The sequence below is a fragment of the Echiichthys vipera genome (assembly GCF_963691815.1).
Source record: "Echiichthys vipera genome assembly, chromosome: 6".
Lineage (NCBI taxonomy): Eukaryota > Metazoa > Chordata > Actinopteri > Perciformes > Trachinidae > Echiichthys > Echiichthys vipera.
Genome location: NC_139831.1, coordinates 6,069,864 through 6,086,176, shown reverse-complemented (window position 1 = coordinate 6,086,176; position 16,313 = coordinate 6,069,864). Strand labels below are relative to the sequence as shown.

The 16,313-nt window shown below is 40.9% G+C and overlaps 1 protein-coding gene across 1 annotated transcript in view; it reads right to left on the bottom strand.

Annotated features, from left to right (window-relative positions):
* Positions 1–6,436: 6,436 nt before the first annotated feature.
* Positions 6,437–16,313, bottom strand: part of anxa5a (annexin A5a) — a gene marked incomplete at its 3' end in the record, with an annotated part of 21,702 nt that continues 11,825 nt past the window's right edge. Inside the window, exons 7-11 of the mRNA XM_083915918.1 lie at positions 14,715–14,808; positions 12,631–12,726; positions 12,386–12,444; positions 10,278–10,400; positions 6,437–6,496 (exon numbers count right to left, since the gene is read on the bottom strand). Of these exons, the coding sequence (XP_083772044.1) occupies positions 6,437–6,496; positions 10,278–10,400; positions 12,386–12,444; positions 12,631–12,726; positions 14,715–14,808 (432 nt within the window). The remainder of the gene's footprint in view (positions 6,497–10,277; positions 10,401–12,385; positions 12,445–12,630; positions 12,727–14,714; positions 14,809–16,313) is intronic.

Sequence of the window (16,313 nt, the reverse complement as noted above, 5' to 3'; positions counted from 1 at the left end):
AGACCAACACCACTTTCCCCGCCCACGGCAGCTCCAACAGAGCAGAACAGAGCAGCCTCGGGACATGGGAAAAAAGGGGAATGACTCATACTTCATAATGATTTCAGCTTCATCTCCTGCTGTAGCGTCACGTGACATAATGCAGTACCCACAGATGAAATCAATCAAATTCACAGACTCTCAGCAGGTTGCATTGTGGGCCGTGTAAGAGATCCCTTAATGAAGGCAGCAATGTGGCTGCAACATAACAACTGCACTGGATGTAGAAGTGTATTCGAGGGAGGAGTTTTCTTTTCGAGCAAGATTTCAAACCCCAGACTTTGATTCTGCTGAATGAGGTTTGGTAAAAAAACAACTCCCATAAAAATCAGAAACACACTGATGCTGATTGAACAACTTTGCACAAGTAATACTTTGATTAAATAAATTAATAAATAACTCAAAGACCAACTGAAGTGCATCACATTAGGCACCAACTGTCCTTTCAAATGTAGGCCACCCCTGAATTACTATTACTGGGGACATTCAAAGGGAATAAAGGCTCCATTGTCACTCGTGTTTTAAAATGGCACTAAAGCAGTTTTGTGTCCCAGTGATGTGAAATCATTTGAATGCTTCTGCTTTAACTCAAACCCATTTCAGAGAGGATGACCCCCTGCTGTCCTCTGCTCATCACAACAGGCACCATGTCCAGTGAAGAGACAGTAAACGACCCTGTATCCCGGATAATGGGGGTCACCCGTGCACACTGGCGTTTTCAGGTGGTAAAAAAAACTACTTTGGAGAGAATGTGACATTTTACAACATGACATTTAAGCACGTAACGTTACCTGTTCCTCCTCACTAGCTGTTGTAGCCGCTGTCACTTCAGTCACCATGTTGTACCGCTGCTTTCATGTTCGGTAAGCCTCTCAGACTACGAGTCACTGACGTCACCAGTCCTTGACAAATAGCCAATCAGATTGCAGCGAGGCGATCACCTGTGGGCATGCGCACTGTTGTTTTCCACCCCAGTCCCAGGACCTGATGTTATGAGAGGCGTTTAAGCAATAATATCAGCCGCTGCACTGAACTAAACACATTAAGGATGAGTTTTTATGTTATGTTTTTATTATTTTTATTTATTAAATATGTAGACTGCCACTACAACCACTGTTGTTTCTGCTACCAGCAGGTGGCGCTTTCCCTACATGCATTGTGAAACTGGAGGACACTTTTAAAGAGCCCAGTGAAATGAATGTGTTATGTTTGCTATCTGGCTACTTAGATCCTCATTACAGGTTATGTAGATTAATATTTCAAGACACAATAACAACCAAAGGAATTTAGATTTTAAAAATCCCAAATATATGTACCTGCCTAAAGTATTGAATAATTTAGTATGAGCAGATTTAATGCCTCCATTTGATTTTACATGTTGCATTTTGGTACAAAAGCTAAAATAACCACTTCAACTGCTTCAAACCACAATGATCAGTGTGTATTTAATTCTGTTGTGAAAGCCATTTCACAGTCTGCTGGTCCTGTTTAAGAGCTAAAGACCACAATGCCATAGTGTCCCTGGACAGGTGGTGTCACCTGAGAGCCCTCAGCACTGTAGTGAAGAGTGGTTGCATCCCTACCAGTGAAGAATCATCATTCAGATTTATTTGTGTTGGAAATGTTTCCACTGAGCAGCTTTGTTGGCTGTTCCCTTCAGGTTTGGCACCTCACGCTCACATGGTTTTTGTATTGTCTTGTGCTTGTTCTTGTTTCTAATTCCTTTTTTTTCATAACCTGTAAAGAGAAGAATGACAATAAACCTAAACTTGAGCTTGAACTTTAAATCTCTTCATATCCTATTAGAGGCCGGGCCAAAGCATCCTTCCTGAGTGGATTTACAGGTGGCCTGACCGCCTCTGGATCCTGATTGGCTGAGAGATGTGGGCCTTGGTCGAACTGAAAGTAGGGAGAACACACCCTGGCACTACTGACTCTAAGGAGATTTGTGTTTGTTGTGTGTGTGTGTGTGTGTGTGTGTGTGTGTGTGTGTGTGTGTGTGTGTGTGTGTGTGTGTGTGTGTGTGTGTGTGTGTGTGTGTGTGTGTGTGTGTGTGTGTACAACCAGGCTTTGTAGTATGTGTGTGTGAATGAACTTTAATCCTGTTGGAGCCAACAAAGGGCTGAAGGGAATTAACGAAACACCACAAATATTACATTGTTAGTGACATGAGACTGATGTATGCGGTGCTGCTGGCCTGTCTGGACCCCAGCAACCAAGAAACCAGCATCCACCAGGACTCACCGTACACTGGCCTATAACTATAGTCTGTCTGACTGGATGTATAGTGACAGGGTAAAGCTTTATATCCAGGGGTGTTGTAGCAATGCAAGGCGAGCCTCTACCTAACTATAAGACTTAGACTTCTCTGTATTGATCCGTTGGGATGACTCCTGCAAGGAAATTGAGTTTCCAGCAGCTTACAAAAACACAAGGGAGGTATAAAAAAATACAGTATAGGATAACCAATAAACTCTTAGCTAAATAAATACAGAAAGTATAAAAAAACAATAAACAGTAAGCAATAAACTCTTCGTTAAATATATATGAAGTAGATGTAAGAATACAGGTCAAATAAAATTCACAGAAAAGTTAAATCAGATAAGTTACATGTGGAGGAAATGTATAACATAAAATATGTATGACTGTATATTTCAGAAATGAGCAGCAAGATGAAATTATTGCACTTAAGTGGTGGATAAAGTTATTGCACAAAAGAGGAAGATAAGTGTCCAGTTATGAAAGAGAAAGGACATTTTCAAAACAGACACAAGCAGGGATCCTCCTGAAGTCTTTGGTGAGGAAGTCACATTACCATCCTAAACTGTGGAACAATTATACTACATAATTATTTTCTTTTTTAAATTAGCTACTGCAGGCTGGTTTAAAGCATATCCCTGCAGTTGAAATGAAAAACAGAGCCCAAGTGATTTATGACGGTCAGAACTCGCAGCTGCCGGCCCCATAAACGCTGAGTCACTCGCGCTGATTAACAATCGCCCATATTGTAGATATATATTACAGTGATTTTGTATAATAGCAGAGTTAAGATCCAAGCCATTGCACCATTTTAACAACAAACACAGGAATAAAATCATATATTAATTGTTGTGTATACAGTATATTGTATGTTTATTGTAGACTAATCTTGCACTAGATGAGAATTGATGGTGCCTTTGTGCAGTTTATGCTTCAGGGTGTACTTAACAAATACATGCAGGTTATTGGTGAGGTTAAATGTAAGGGTACTGCGATTGCAATAAACACTTCATGAACTGGTCCAGTTGAGCTCCCTCATTTAAGACTTAATGAAAAGTGTCCAATCAGGCAGGCATTAAAACTGCAAAGCATGACTCAGCATGTTTAGCTCATTTAAATGAGAGGACTGCCATCAACAGCCAACAGCTGCCAAAACTACACTTCATTATCTGATCGGTTAAATGTCGCATTCATAAGTCAAGTGGGGTTTTTTTTTGTATCAATGATCAATCATTCATCTTCAACCGGCTGGAGCTGATCCCAGCTGACATTGGGCGTGAGGCTGGGTACACCCTGGACAGGACGCCAGTCTATCGCAGGGCACACAGAGACAAACAGAGACAGACAACCATGCACACCTACCGGCAATTTAGAGTCACCAATTAACCTACCACGTACATCTTTGGACTGTGGGAGGAAGCCGGAGAACCCGGACAAAACCCACGCAGACACGGAAACCAGAACATGCAAACTCCACACAGAAAGGACTGATAGTTCACAATAGATGCGGTCTTCATAGAAAGTGTGACTGATGTTTGAAAAGCATGACAGAGTTTCTGGCATTTTTTTCAGACCAATCCTGAAATGAACTTCTTAACTATGTTTAATGTCTCTTTCATGTGTTATTCTGTATATTTGGTTGAAGACAAAGTTTTATACTGGTATTTCAATTTCTCTGACCTCTTATGTTAAAGTTGTGGTAGACGTTTACGGTTGTGAGCCGCGGTGGAAGACGTTTACGGATCTTTCACTCAAGTTAAAGTACAAAGTATTAGCATATACTTACAGTACCAAAAGTAAATGTACTTGCATGTATGCAGAGAGGCCCATTTCAGAATAACAGGATTATAATTAGGGAAGCTTTTATGTATATTAATAACTTTAATGTTACTGCTGGTAAACGTGGAGCTCATTTTAATTACTTTACAGACTGCTCAGACAGCGGCACATCTTTACCTAAATGACTATAACTACAGAGTAAAGGTAACAGTGATTTGAGAGTCATTCTGCAGTAAAATTGGAAGAGATATGTTTGTGTAAAGAGCACGAGCCTTGCAGGGAAAGCACGCCAATACATAAAAACATTTTACAACTTGAACCTTGAGGTGGTTTTTCAATACACAACAACATCTGGCAGACAGAGATTTGATGTAAGAGACGCAAGTGAGCCAAATATGTAGAACTCAGGTATATTTTCTTACATATAGAGAGCGTTTGAGTGATTATTAGCATAAATGCATGAAACCAAGCTTATGAGTTGTAGTTAAATAAGCTAATTGTTCAAAGATCACCCCGTCTTGAATTAGGCTCTAGAAATCACAAGAAACCGATGCAGTATATCCCACTGGAATCACAAAGATGAACGGGATTAAACAGTATCTTAATATTTTATTCTATTCAACCCCAACAACAGTTCAATGACTACACTATTACTGCAAACCGTTATGAGGACATTGGGCGCGAGGCGGGGTACACCCTGGACAGGACGCCAGTCTATCACAGGACACATAGAGACGAACAGAGACAGACAACCATTCACACCTACGGGCAATTTAGAGTCACTAATTAACCTACCACGTACGTCTTTGGACTGTGGGTGGAAGCCGGAGAACCTGGAGAAAACCCACGCAGACACGGAAACCAGAACATGCAAACTCCACACAGAAGGGCCCCAGCTGGGATTTGAACCAGGAACCCTCTGCTAACCACCACACCACTGTGCTGCCGTGTGTTTTTTTGTATCAATGTTGTTGGAAGGATTTTCTGAAAGTCCATTTAAAAAGATGTTTGAGTAACACTTCCTATGAATACCACATCTATGGTATTATAATGCATTTATAATGCTCCATGACCATGACCATAACATACAATGCTTTCTGATGCTCTATATCAACATCCATAAAACATTATTAGCACAAATGCATGAAACCAAGCGTATGAGTTGTAGGTAAATTACTTCTTGTACCATCTTGTATTAGGCTTTAGAAATCACGAGAAACGGATGCAGTATATCCCACTGGATTCACAAAGATGAACCAGATTAAACAGTGTCTTAATATTTTATTCTCTTCAACCCCAACAACAGTTAAATGACTACACTATTACTGCAAACCCCTGTTGTGAGGACAAGCACTTCTTAAACCCAGAACTTTATAGATATAAAATAAATGTATCTGAATGGGCTGAATCACAGGGATGCAAGCATATAAAGGAGAAGCAAGACAATAAAACAACTAGAAGATTACTTCAATAAAACAGTTTAAAGCTGAAAAACAAATCATCTAAAATCTCATGAGGTAGTGAGTAAATAATACCTAATAAACTCTTTTGAATATCATTTCTGGCTGAATTTTTGAACCCCAAAGATAAATTAGTTTGTTGAAATAGCACAACTTGACATTGAGACCACACAAAGACAGTACGTGTTTTTCAAAATAAAAGTGCTCCAAATTCAGTGGTATTTAAATATCTTCCATCGACTGAATGAAAACAGTGTGGACAACAAACAGTGAGCTCATTTCAGACTCTGCTGCCCCCCTGTGGTGCAAGTCCTCCCCACGTATTGATCCAAGGACCCAATTTGTTTGACATCAGGTCCCTTCACGCAGGGAGACATTTAGGCAGTAGACGTCTTTCAACAAATGTCTAATAGTGTCCCATTACTTATTGATCACTGACGCATTGTAATCCTAGTCCGAATCAACAGATCATTTGTAATTAATGAGAGCATGAGAGCTGTAGACACGTGGAGTTTAATAATTCAGCAGCAGTATTGTATTTTCCAAGTTGCATTTAACACATGTCGTGAGCGCTAAACACAACTGCTAACATCGGGAGTACATTTCTAAAACATGGGGCCACATGACGGAAACAAAACACATCTAAAAAATAAGAATCAAACCAGTATTTTCAAAACTGAACTTTGGTCAATGCACTCTAACTGCTGTTCATGCAAAGGTATATTGTCACAAGTCAAAAATGACAAACGGGTAACTCACACTAATTCAGTTTAAGAGCAAGCTAAAGTCAGAAAGGATCAACAACCCCTGGATCAATAACCTCATCTCACATGTTGCTTTGTCTCGCAGCAACGCGGCCGCTCATCGTTCAGTGCTGCTAAACACATCATAAAGCAGCATTAATCATTCCCACCGCAGAGGTAGAGTAAAGCCTTCTGGTAGTCTCCCGTTGTGTCCTCCTGCAAAATAAAACAACAGACACAAATATTCGATCCATCTTTAAAAGTTCAGAAGGGTCTTCTTTAAATCAACTCTGGCTCGATAGAGACTATTGGAGGTTCTTTCCACTTCATTTGAGCTTCAGGCACTTAGTTTCCTCCGTGGTTATATTTGCTATAATATATATAAAATGCTCTTTTTGTATTTTTTCCAATGACTTTCATGTGTCACAGTATCAGTTTTGTTGTACGTGGGCGGTTGGATCTACTGCTCCTCCTCCCCACATGTCGAAGTGTCCTTGAGCAAGGCGCTGAACGTGTTTTCGCTTTTGACAAAAAATGGGAAATGACTGTAATCTATTATTGCTGTTTTGAGTCTCCGCTCCCTCGCCCTCACCCTTCGGCCGATCACGTTGAGTCCTAAAACCTGGAAATGATTTGGCATTTCTGATTTTCTAGTTCCCTCGTCTCAAAATCACTTTTTTTAAAAATGTGTTTTTGGTTAAATGGCTGAAATAAATCCCCCAAATATCAGACTCTGACTTAGGTGACATGAACAGTTGTTGTTAACTCAGCAGCTGGTAATTTTGGTGCGAATTATACATGATGAAGCACATGAATGGCAAAAAAAGGCAGCTGTGCTAATTAGCCCAAAGGGTCGGGGTGGTTGGAGGGTGGGGGTGCAGGAATTGGTGAAAACAACAGAGCTTTTCCAAAGCAGATATGTTGTTTTATGCTGTGATGTGAGATGGAAAATAGAAGCATTCACAATAAAGCCCTAAATCTACAACAAATATGGATTCAATTACCTTGAATGACAGACTTTGGCTGAATCTATTTGCTGTTTCAGGCACTTCAATGAGTTTATGGTTAATGTGAATGCTCCTCACAAGTCTCCATATTGTGTCCTTAATGCTGTGAAATGTTGCTGTTGTTGTTGATGGTGTTGTTGTCTTCATACTACTTCATTGTTCATTGTCTAAACACACGTTGTACAGATGTAGAGCTGCAATAACCCAATAAAACTATTTTCATCATGAATTCATCATTCATTAAAGTCATTTTTCATGCAAAAAAGAAAGAAAACTGCTGATTTCTGCCTCTCAAATATGGAGATTTCCTGCTTTTCTCTGTTATTTATCATATTTAACGATATTAAAAGACATATCTTTACACTTTGATGAACCTTTTTTCACTATTTTCCGACATATTACAGACCGAGCGATTAATCGATTAATCTAGAAAATCTGCAGATTAATCATAATTAAAACAATTGCTAGTTGCTTCTATAGAGAATCGGTTTATAGATAACACTTGTACGGCTCATTTCAAAGAGCCAGTAAGCCGTGATGATTAAACAATCATGCCGAATGCAGGCGACCTGAGGGAACTGTAGTGCAGGCCTAATTAAAGTCATTAGTTGCCTGTGATTGACAGCTCAACTATTAGCTGTGAGAATCCTCCATTAACAAGAAAAATCAAGAAGTGTTATATAATGGAGTCACTGGGAAAAATAACACCATGAAATATGAATAATTTTGAAGTAATAATTGCTTTGATAATATAAAAATGAACTGGTATTCATCTATTGGGTATCGGCCGTTTCTGCAGGAGGATTGCAACGACTCTTCAGTGCAGGAACATCTGGGCCCCGGGAGAGGAGACTCATTCGCTTCGGCTCGTGTGAAAAGCAGGGAAGCGTCATCTCGTCACACTCTCATCAGGCTGAACAAGGCTTTTAAAAGAGATCGCTAATCTCCACTCCATCACTGCACGGACATGGAGGGTGTAGGAGCAGCATCGCCGTATTAAAATCCAGCTGGTGTTTTAAAGCGTGCAGAGGTAGAGAGGAGCATGTTCACAGCATCAGGGGGGAAACTGTGAAGAGCATCACATCAAATCCAGAGCAAATAAATGTATTTTCTTCTAAAGAATAAGACCAGGGGTGTCAGACTCCTTTCAGTTTATCACCACATACAGAACAGTTTGATCCAAAGTGTGAAGGACCAGTTAAACCAACTCCAATCGTGCGATATTGTCCTTGGATCTGTTCTAAGATTCCTTCTTTTCACTTTAATTTTAATTTAGCTTTATTTTTAGTCTTTATTTTTAACTTAAATTTTATTGTAGCCTTTTTAAAATTCTATTTCTGACACTGTTTAGTTAAATATATATTCTCATTTCATTTTTACTTTCTTTGTGACCAGGGAGACGTGCAAAGTAAGACTTTCATTGTGCAGTGTGACGTCTGTCTTAACTGAACAATGTGACAATAAACATCTTGAATTGAGTTGAATTGAAGCAGGATCCAAAATCTAAATCTGAGTTTCTCGTCGGGCTGATGACGTCTTGTTGCTTGTTGGGGCACACGCTATTTGCAGCCTTCCACGCATCTTGACAAACAGCTTTGATGCTGATGCTATGTTGTAAGCCAGAAGTTGTCTGTCTTTCACTGCTGCATCTCTAATCTCTAATCTCTGGGCTACGACTAAAACCAGAGCAGCTCAAAACCTTCTTAAACCTGCAGATTATATAACTTAACTCTGTTTTCAGGTGTTCTTGCAAGAAGTTGTCTTTTTCTCCATGACGAGTCTGATGGTGGTGCCAAATATTCCATTGGCACTGAAAGCACACTGGCTTCTCACACCCACACACTGTCTACACTTTTCTCCTTTTAGACACAGACATCTTATTCTGCCAGCAGCTCCTGCATGAGCAGTAAGTCTACCCTTATCACACAGCCTGTACGTAAGCAAGCATGTGGGATCTATATTGGAGCTGGGGCAACTACGCCATAGCGCATTCTGAGTGTTTCAGCCAGATGGAATCAAAATGTATTCATAATATGGGGCCATTTGCTCTCAAAATAAAAAAGCAACAGAGACTACTTCCAGACTTTTGAGTCAGCCAGCTGACTCAGGATATTGTGAGCGTTGTAGAGATCACGGGGTTTCTCAAACTGAATATATACCACATATATAAATAATAATCTTCTTTGCTTGCTCAGTCTATTTGCAACTAAGATAGCTGCTGAAAAAAAGCATTTTTTACATGTATAGATTTAAGCAACAGGGACAACTTCCAGTCGCTGATGAGTCAGACGGCCTCGGTCGTGGCCGCATCACTGTCGTGCCAATAATAACGGTAAAGCTCACCCTCTCCTGTTCTAATGCTTAAACAAGATATTGTTGAATAATGATAACATTAGCATTCTGACTATGGTAAATGGTCGTGGTAAATGGACTTGTACTTATATAGCGCCTTTCTAGTCTTCTGACCACTCAAGGTGCTTTCACAGTGTTTGTCACATTCACACTGATGGCAGTGGACATCTACAGACCATCTAATGTAACCATTCACACCACATTTACACACCCATGCGCAGCACAGGGAGCAATTCGGGGTTCAGAGTTCGCTCAAGGACACTTCGACATGTGGACCAGGGGAGGTGGGAATCAAACCGCCAATCTCTCGAATATAGGACGACCCACTCCAACCCTTCTTCTACAAGTCTCTACCATAGTTCCCTGCCTGCTAATCCCAGAATGCATTGTGTTGCTCACTCCTGTTTATGTCACAGTCTCTCTCTATAGTGTATCCATGGGGCGTGCTGCTCTATCAGGACAGCACGACCCCCATAGAGGAATAGCAGTGCATACATTTTTTTTAAAAACTGAAATGATTTCTCTTTACAATTTTCACACTTTGGTCAGCAGTAGACAATTTCTTACACGTCATAAAACAACAGAAACAGGGGGAAGGTTGATAATGACTTTGTAACTCTGTTCGGAGCGAGAAGTACCTGGATGGTGGTGTAAAGAGACGCTCCGTACTTCTTTTTGAAGCTGTCTCTGATGTCCAACATGTCCACCTCGCTCCTCGACACCATTATTCTCATCAGGGTGTCGTCGTCGGTTCCAGCTCGCTAAACATAGAAAGAAATTCAGGGGCCTCAGTTAACAATCCATGAAATTACATCAACCGGCTTTATCGTCCGCCAAACCTCTTTCGTTTTTTTTTTAATTCAGGTGCTGCAGTTTGATTTTCTCTGCTCAGATCCACAGAGTAATATACCATATTTCATATGATCTTGTTTTAAACAGGTGAAGAGTTTAATTCCCTAAAGAGATGTTGCCACTTACAGTAAATAAATACATCAAAAACACAACTGGACATGTTTTCAGAAGGTCCTTCTTATTTTGGGAAATGTGTTTTCTTGCTTAGAGCTAAATGAGAAGCTTAGTACCGCAGTGATAACTGGATTTTATTACCTTTGGACAGGAACAATTCCCCCTGTTTCCAGTCTTTATGCCAAGCTAACTGGCCACTGGCTGTAGCTTCATAACCCCCCATGCAGGATACGCCGAATTTGCTTTTCATTAGCTTTTTGTTTTTATTTATCTGCATTCAAACCTAACTCCATTCTCACATCTCAAGCTGGTATTCGAACTGTAAACAATGACCACCGCTCAGAAGAGCAAGTCTTGGCGTCGGTATCCACTGGCTACACCACAAAAGCGGAAATATTAGCTGTTGCCCCCAGAGGCTAAATCATGAGTCATGAGAAATATAGACGAGGGGTTCCCAAACCTACTACTGAATAGTGTCTTCGGATCTTATATCACCTCCATCTAATCTAAGGGCGCACTAACACTGTCGTTCTGTACCGGGCCAAAACCAGTTTTTCAGCTAAAGCCTAGTGCGTTTGATCAGTGTGAGTGCACCCGTTCCGCGCATAACAGCCGCCCACGGCCCGCTAAAAAGAGGTGGGCTTTAGCAGAGCCGTTTGCACATGTACGAGCAGGAGCGTGCGCACGGGTACGAGCACGAGCACGAGCCCTACGGCGGTAGCGGTATGTGCGCCTGTTCGGACATAGAAAATAGAACGACGGACCATGCGCGGACATTTAACAACAACAACAATGGCGGTGAAAGGTTCACGTTGGTGTGATGCGGAGGTGGAGTGTTTACTGCAGAATTGGTCAAAGAAAATATTCAAAAACAGTCGACAAGACGCACAAAAACTCTGAGGTCTGTGGAAAGATTTGTAAACAAAGCCACACACACGCGATCAATGCGTGTGACGTGTTACGGCGTGATGTCGTATGGACAGCAAGAAGCATTGGCCGAGGCCCAGGCAGTGTGAGTACAAACGGGGCTGGGGCGCGGGGGGAGAGGGAGGGGGGGCAAGTACCCTAAAGCCCGGGTCACGGTGCGGAAGGACAGTGTGAGTGCGCCCTAAGAGGCATGAAGGCAACCAGCACCAATGCTTCTATTATTCCCCACAAACGTACGGGACTTGACCGAATAAGGCAGTAATGTAATTGATTCTCTGTGTTCTCTTTGAATCAGTTTACTTTCTCAACATATTGATATCTGCAAATGATCACAACAAGAGAAGTTGATTTGTCCACATGGGGGACATCAAACATACAATAAGAGTGTTATCAATCTTCTCATCTAATCCTCAGCAAGAAAGTGAATTAAAATGTTCGATAACTCCTTTAAAGTGCATTACCTCACAAATGAATGCAGACCTGATGTTCAATGTGATGGATTATTTAGCTCAAGAAAGTCTGCTAATTAATTGACATAATGTATCAAAATGAACTGAAGGCAGCATCCAAATCTAACAATGTGCCAATCAAAAACACATCAGCACTGATTGCTGTATGTTTAGTTGGGATATAAAGTGTCACTGATACATAAAACATGCAAAAGGATCCAAGGAGGCTGCATTTTAACATGGCGCAGGATTTTATTTTTCCTGCTAGGAAACTTTAAAAGAAAGATTATTTGTTTCCAGTGTTTGAAATGTACTTTTGGAATAACAAACCCCCGCCCCCAGCACAACACACTCATAAGCATCAGAGGAAAACATCTGTTGAGATATGAAGAACTGACACCTACCCTCATAGATTTATAAAGGCTCTCGGCAAAAAACCCCGGGACGCTCCTGGCACATTTCACTGTGGAAAAAAAGCCGTCGTCAAATGCGTGAAACAGAGTTTTTGTCAGGTTAATCTGACATTGTATTGGCATTGATTTCTACTGCAAAGTGTCCTCTCTCTCTGGTGTATTTCTGCCGTAAAAGCCCCTCTCTGTTGCCTGTTTGTGGTCACTTAAGTATCATCCTGATGAATAACAGGTCTTACCAACTGCGACCAGTAAGTTCTCCAAATTCCCAGTGGTCTCTCCTTCAACGCTGTCCTCTATATCAGAGCCAGAGAGCTTCTTGTAGGCGTCAAACACTGCAGGGGACAAAACGACCGCAGCAACACTATTCAGCATTAAAACCGTTGGATCCCTTTGACTTCAGGGCGACTCATTGTGTAATGTGAACAGAAAAATAACATTTTGGCTGCGTTTTATTGCATTGTGTTTTTGCTGTATCCAATCTACTTCATTAGGTTCAACATTATCAGCTAAAAGCACAACCATCACAATATACCTATACTATAGTTGGATGATCAGACACTCAGAGTGCATATCATAGAGATTAAATTGGATAGCAAGGACATTTCACTGATGCAGTTGAGTGATTCATGGCCGAGTAAGTGGCTGAAAGGCAAATTGTTGGAGAAAATATAAGTTCCCAATCAGAAAAACAACAGCAATGCTTGTTTGCTCTAACACCTTTAAACAACCTCCATTTATGTTTTCCCGAAAAGCAACATCTCATCACAACTAGAAATGCAGCTGTAGCAAGTATCTCACTCTCTCTGTCCTCGTTTATATTTTATCAGCTACGAATTATATTCAGCTACGAAAAAAAAGCCTGAAAAATCGGAGGTCAGAACAAAAGTACAGAGAGGCGTTGCTATGGAGATGATACACCGTCTCGTCTCGTCCTATCTCACGGGTGTGAACGGGCAGGTTTCAGAATGTTGCAGACCTGCACGTTGCAAGTAGTTAGAAGTTTCGACTCGTCTCATTGTGAATCTTTGGTCTGAACTGGGCTTTACAGAAAGTTCCTAAATCTGAAATCCTGTCTCATGTTACTTTGAGAATGACATTTAGGACTTTTGTTATTACAGAAACAAGTTTCCTTACTGCATTGAGGAGAAGATTCTGTCCCACCTTAGGATAGGATTTCAGTCATTACAGAACCGTCCATAACTGAACTAATTTAGGATGGCATAGACCCTGTCCTAAATTCAAAATACCCACAATCGCAGCACCACCGTAGGGGAGAGGTGACCAAGGTTCTGCAGGGTACCAAGCTTGCTCAGCTGTTATTGAAGCACAGAGCAAAAAGTTGTGGGACCCTACACATGATACGTGTTAAAAACACTTTGCGGCCGCCGCTCAGTTCTTCTTCTATGGAGGAGGCGGTAGCGCCCAATGCAGCGGCAGCGCCCAATGCAGCGGCAGCGCCCTATGTAGCGGCACGCACCAATGAGATCTGCCTCTCTGCCGCTGCGCTCAATGTTCAAATCAGTTGAACTTTGACCTAGTTGCCGCTGACCTGTCAAAAGCGCAACCAATGAGATATAAGCTTAGTAAACATTGCATTAACATGCTGAATTTCTTTTTTTCCCCATGTACAGCACTTTGTTACTTGTGTTTTGAAAGAAACAATGTGTCACAGGTCATTTTAGAAGGCGACATCATTTCTCATTTAGGAGGACGTGTTGATGCAGACATACGGTGTCTTAATGTGCACTTCCTCTAAGGACCGCTTATTGCCCACTCTCGCCTGTGATCACGTCCTCTTTCACTTTGTCTAACCGTCGACTGACCTGTTTCTCGCTGCTCGAGTCAATCCACTTTAATTTCTCAGTGAGCCGTGTGCTCAGTCGGGCATCTAACTCACTAAGTCTCGACATTTTCCTCTCTGCTGCAGCGAGACACCTTTGTCCTCAGGCCTGCCGACGAGCTTGTGTGTTTTTTTTGTCTCTCACACGTTAATAAACTCTACAAACTGCTGCGTTCTGCTTTTCTGCTCTCACCTTGTGTGATTCAACTGTGTCGGCCTCTTCTGCACCTTAACTGTTAGTGATTTATTATACTTTTTTATTACGATCTAAGTGCATTTCTTTAAAGAGCTGTAATTCCAGGATGTCATTTTCTTCCTGAGATGTTTTCACTCATGTATTTGTCAGCAACAAGTAGTTTAAGTCACTTAAGCACAGACACTGACCCTTTAATTACTGTCTGAATCATTTCGGTGAAGTAATGAAGTAAAGCATGAGAGGGAAGTGAAGGTTTCGTTGTTTGCAAACTTTGTTTTTCTCACCTTTTCTGAGATGTTCTATGCTTCTGTTGCCGAGAATTGTGATGAATTTTTCCTCATCCGTGCCAAACCTGCCCTCACCGGCGGCATACAGGTCCTGCAAAGGCCAGATAAATATGCTTTAATCACCTCCTGTCTGCATGCTCAAGAGTCCTTGAGCAAGACACTGAACCACCACCATCGCTGGATGACTGAGTGAATGGGAGGCAAATTGAAAAGCGCTTTGTCTGGTAAAGTAGAAAGGCGCTAAATAAATGTACCATTCCTTTCACTCACACAGTAAATCTTTTGTAGATGGGACTTATTTAAGCTCACGGTTCAGAGCAGGAACGACAGCACTGATGGACGACCTTGTACTGTGCCATGATAATACGGAAAAAAGTTTTTTGCAGCTTTACGAAAGTTTTCTCATCTCTTACCCAAAGAACCATTTTGCTCAAATTAAGAAATACCAAAAAATGCATACAATTAAAGTAGCTGCACTTGAGATTGAGAACATTTATATAGCAGCGAGCAACATTTCTTTTGTAAAGATGTAGTGCAGTAATGTGTATCTTTGTTGTTTTGCTCTAATCTTTCTTGCTTTCTAATCTTCTGACTACTACTGATGGCAGTGGACATCTACATACCATCTATTCTAACCATTCACACCACATTTACACACCCATGCGTAGCATGAGCAGCAATTCGGGGTTCAGTGTCTTGCCCAAGGACACTTCGACATGTGGACCAGGGGAGCTGGGGATCAAACCGCCAATCTCTGGAATGGAGGACGACCCACTCCCACACTGAGCCACAGCCGTCCGTGTATGTATGTATGTTGACATTTATAGTAAAAAAAATCACATTGATCTCAAGATATTAGCTGTAAGCAGTGAAACCGCAGCAGTTTCATAAGGTGTCACTGTTGGATCTGTTTTTTAAATTGAGCCACCACTGGATGTGCGGGATTGGCAGTTGCCAGGCAACAGACTCTCCCGCTGCAGTGATGGAAGAAGTAATCAGGTAAAAGTAGTAATACCACAGTGTAGAAATACTCTGTTACAAGTAGCCTAAGAGTCACAAGTTTAGCTCTTTACTTAAAGGTATAAATGTAACATTTCTAAATGAAAATGCCTAAAAACGAGGTCTATGTTGTATTTTTTGTTTATTTGTGTCCCAAATGTTTCCAACAATTCATATTTTATTCATTGTTGACTGTATATTGAAGTCTAATGTGTATTGTTTTTCTAAATATCTATATGTTATACATGTATTGTTGTTGCTTCTTATACCTTGTTATTGTTTTCTATTATATTTAATGGCTTTTTAAGTGTACTGTGTTTCCTTTCTCCTTTCTATTTGATTGCATTTTATTTCCCCTTACCTCTCTCACTTACTGTTTGTTATTTTCTCTAACGAGCCTCCCAGCACAAACATTTCACATATTTGTACTTGTATAAGTGACAATAAACGTCTTCAATGTTGAATTTTGTATTATTAATAAGTAGAAAAGTACAATATTGTCTCTGAACTGTAGTGGAGCGGAGGTACAAAGTAGCAGAACATGGAAATACTCAAGTAAAATACAAGTACCTCAAAATGCAGTGCAGTACTTGAGTA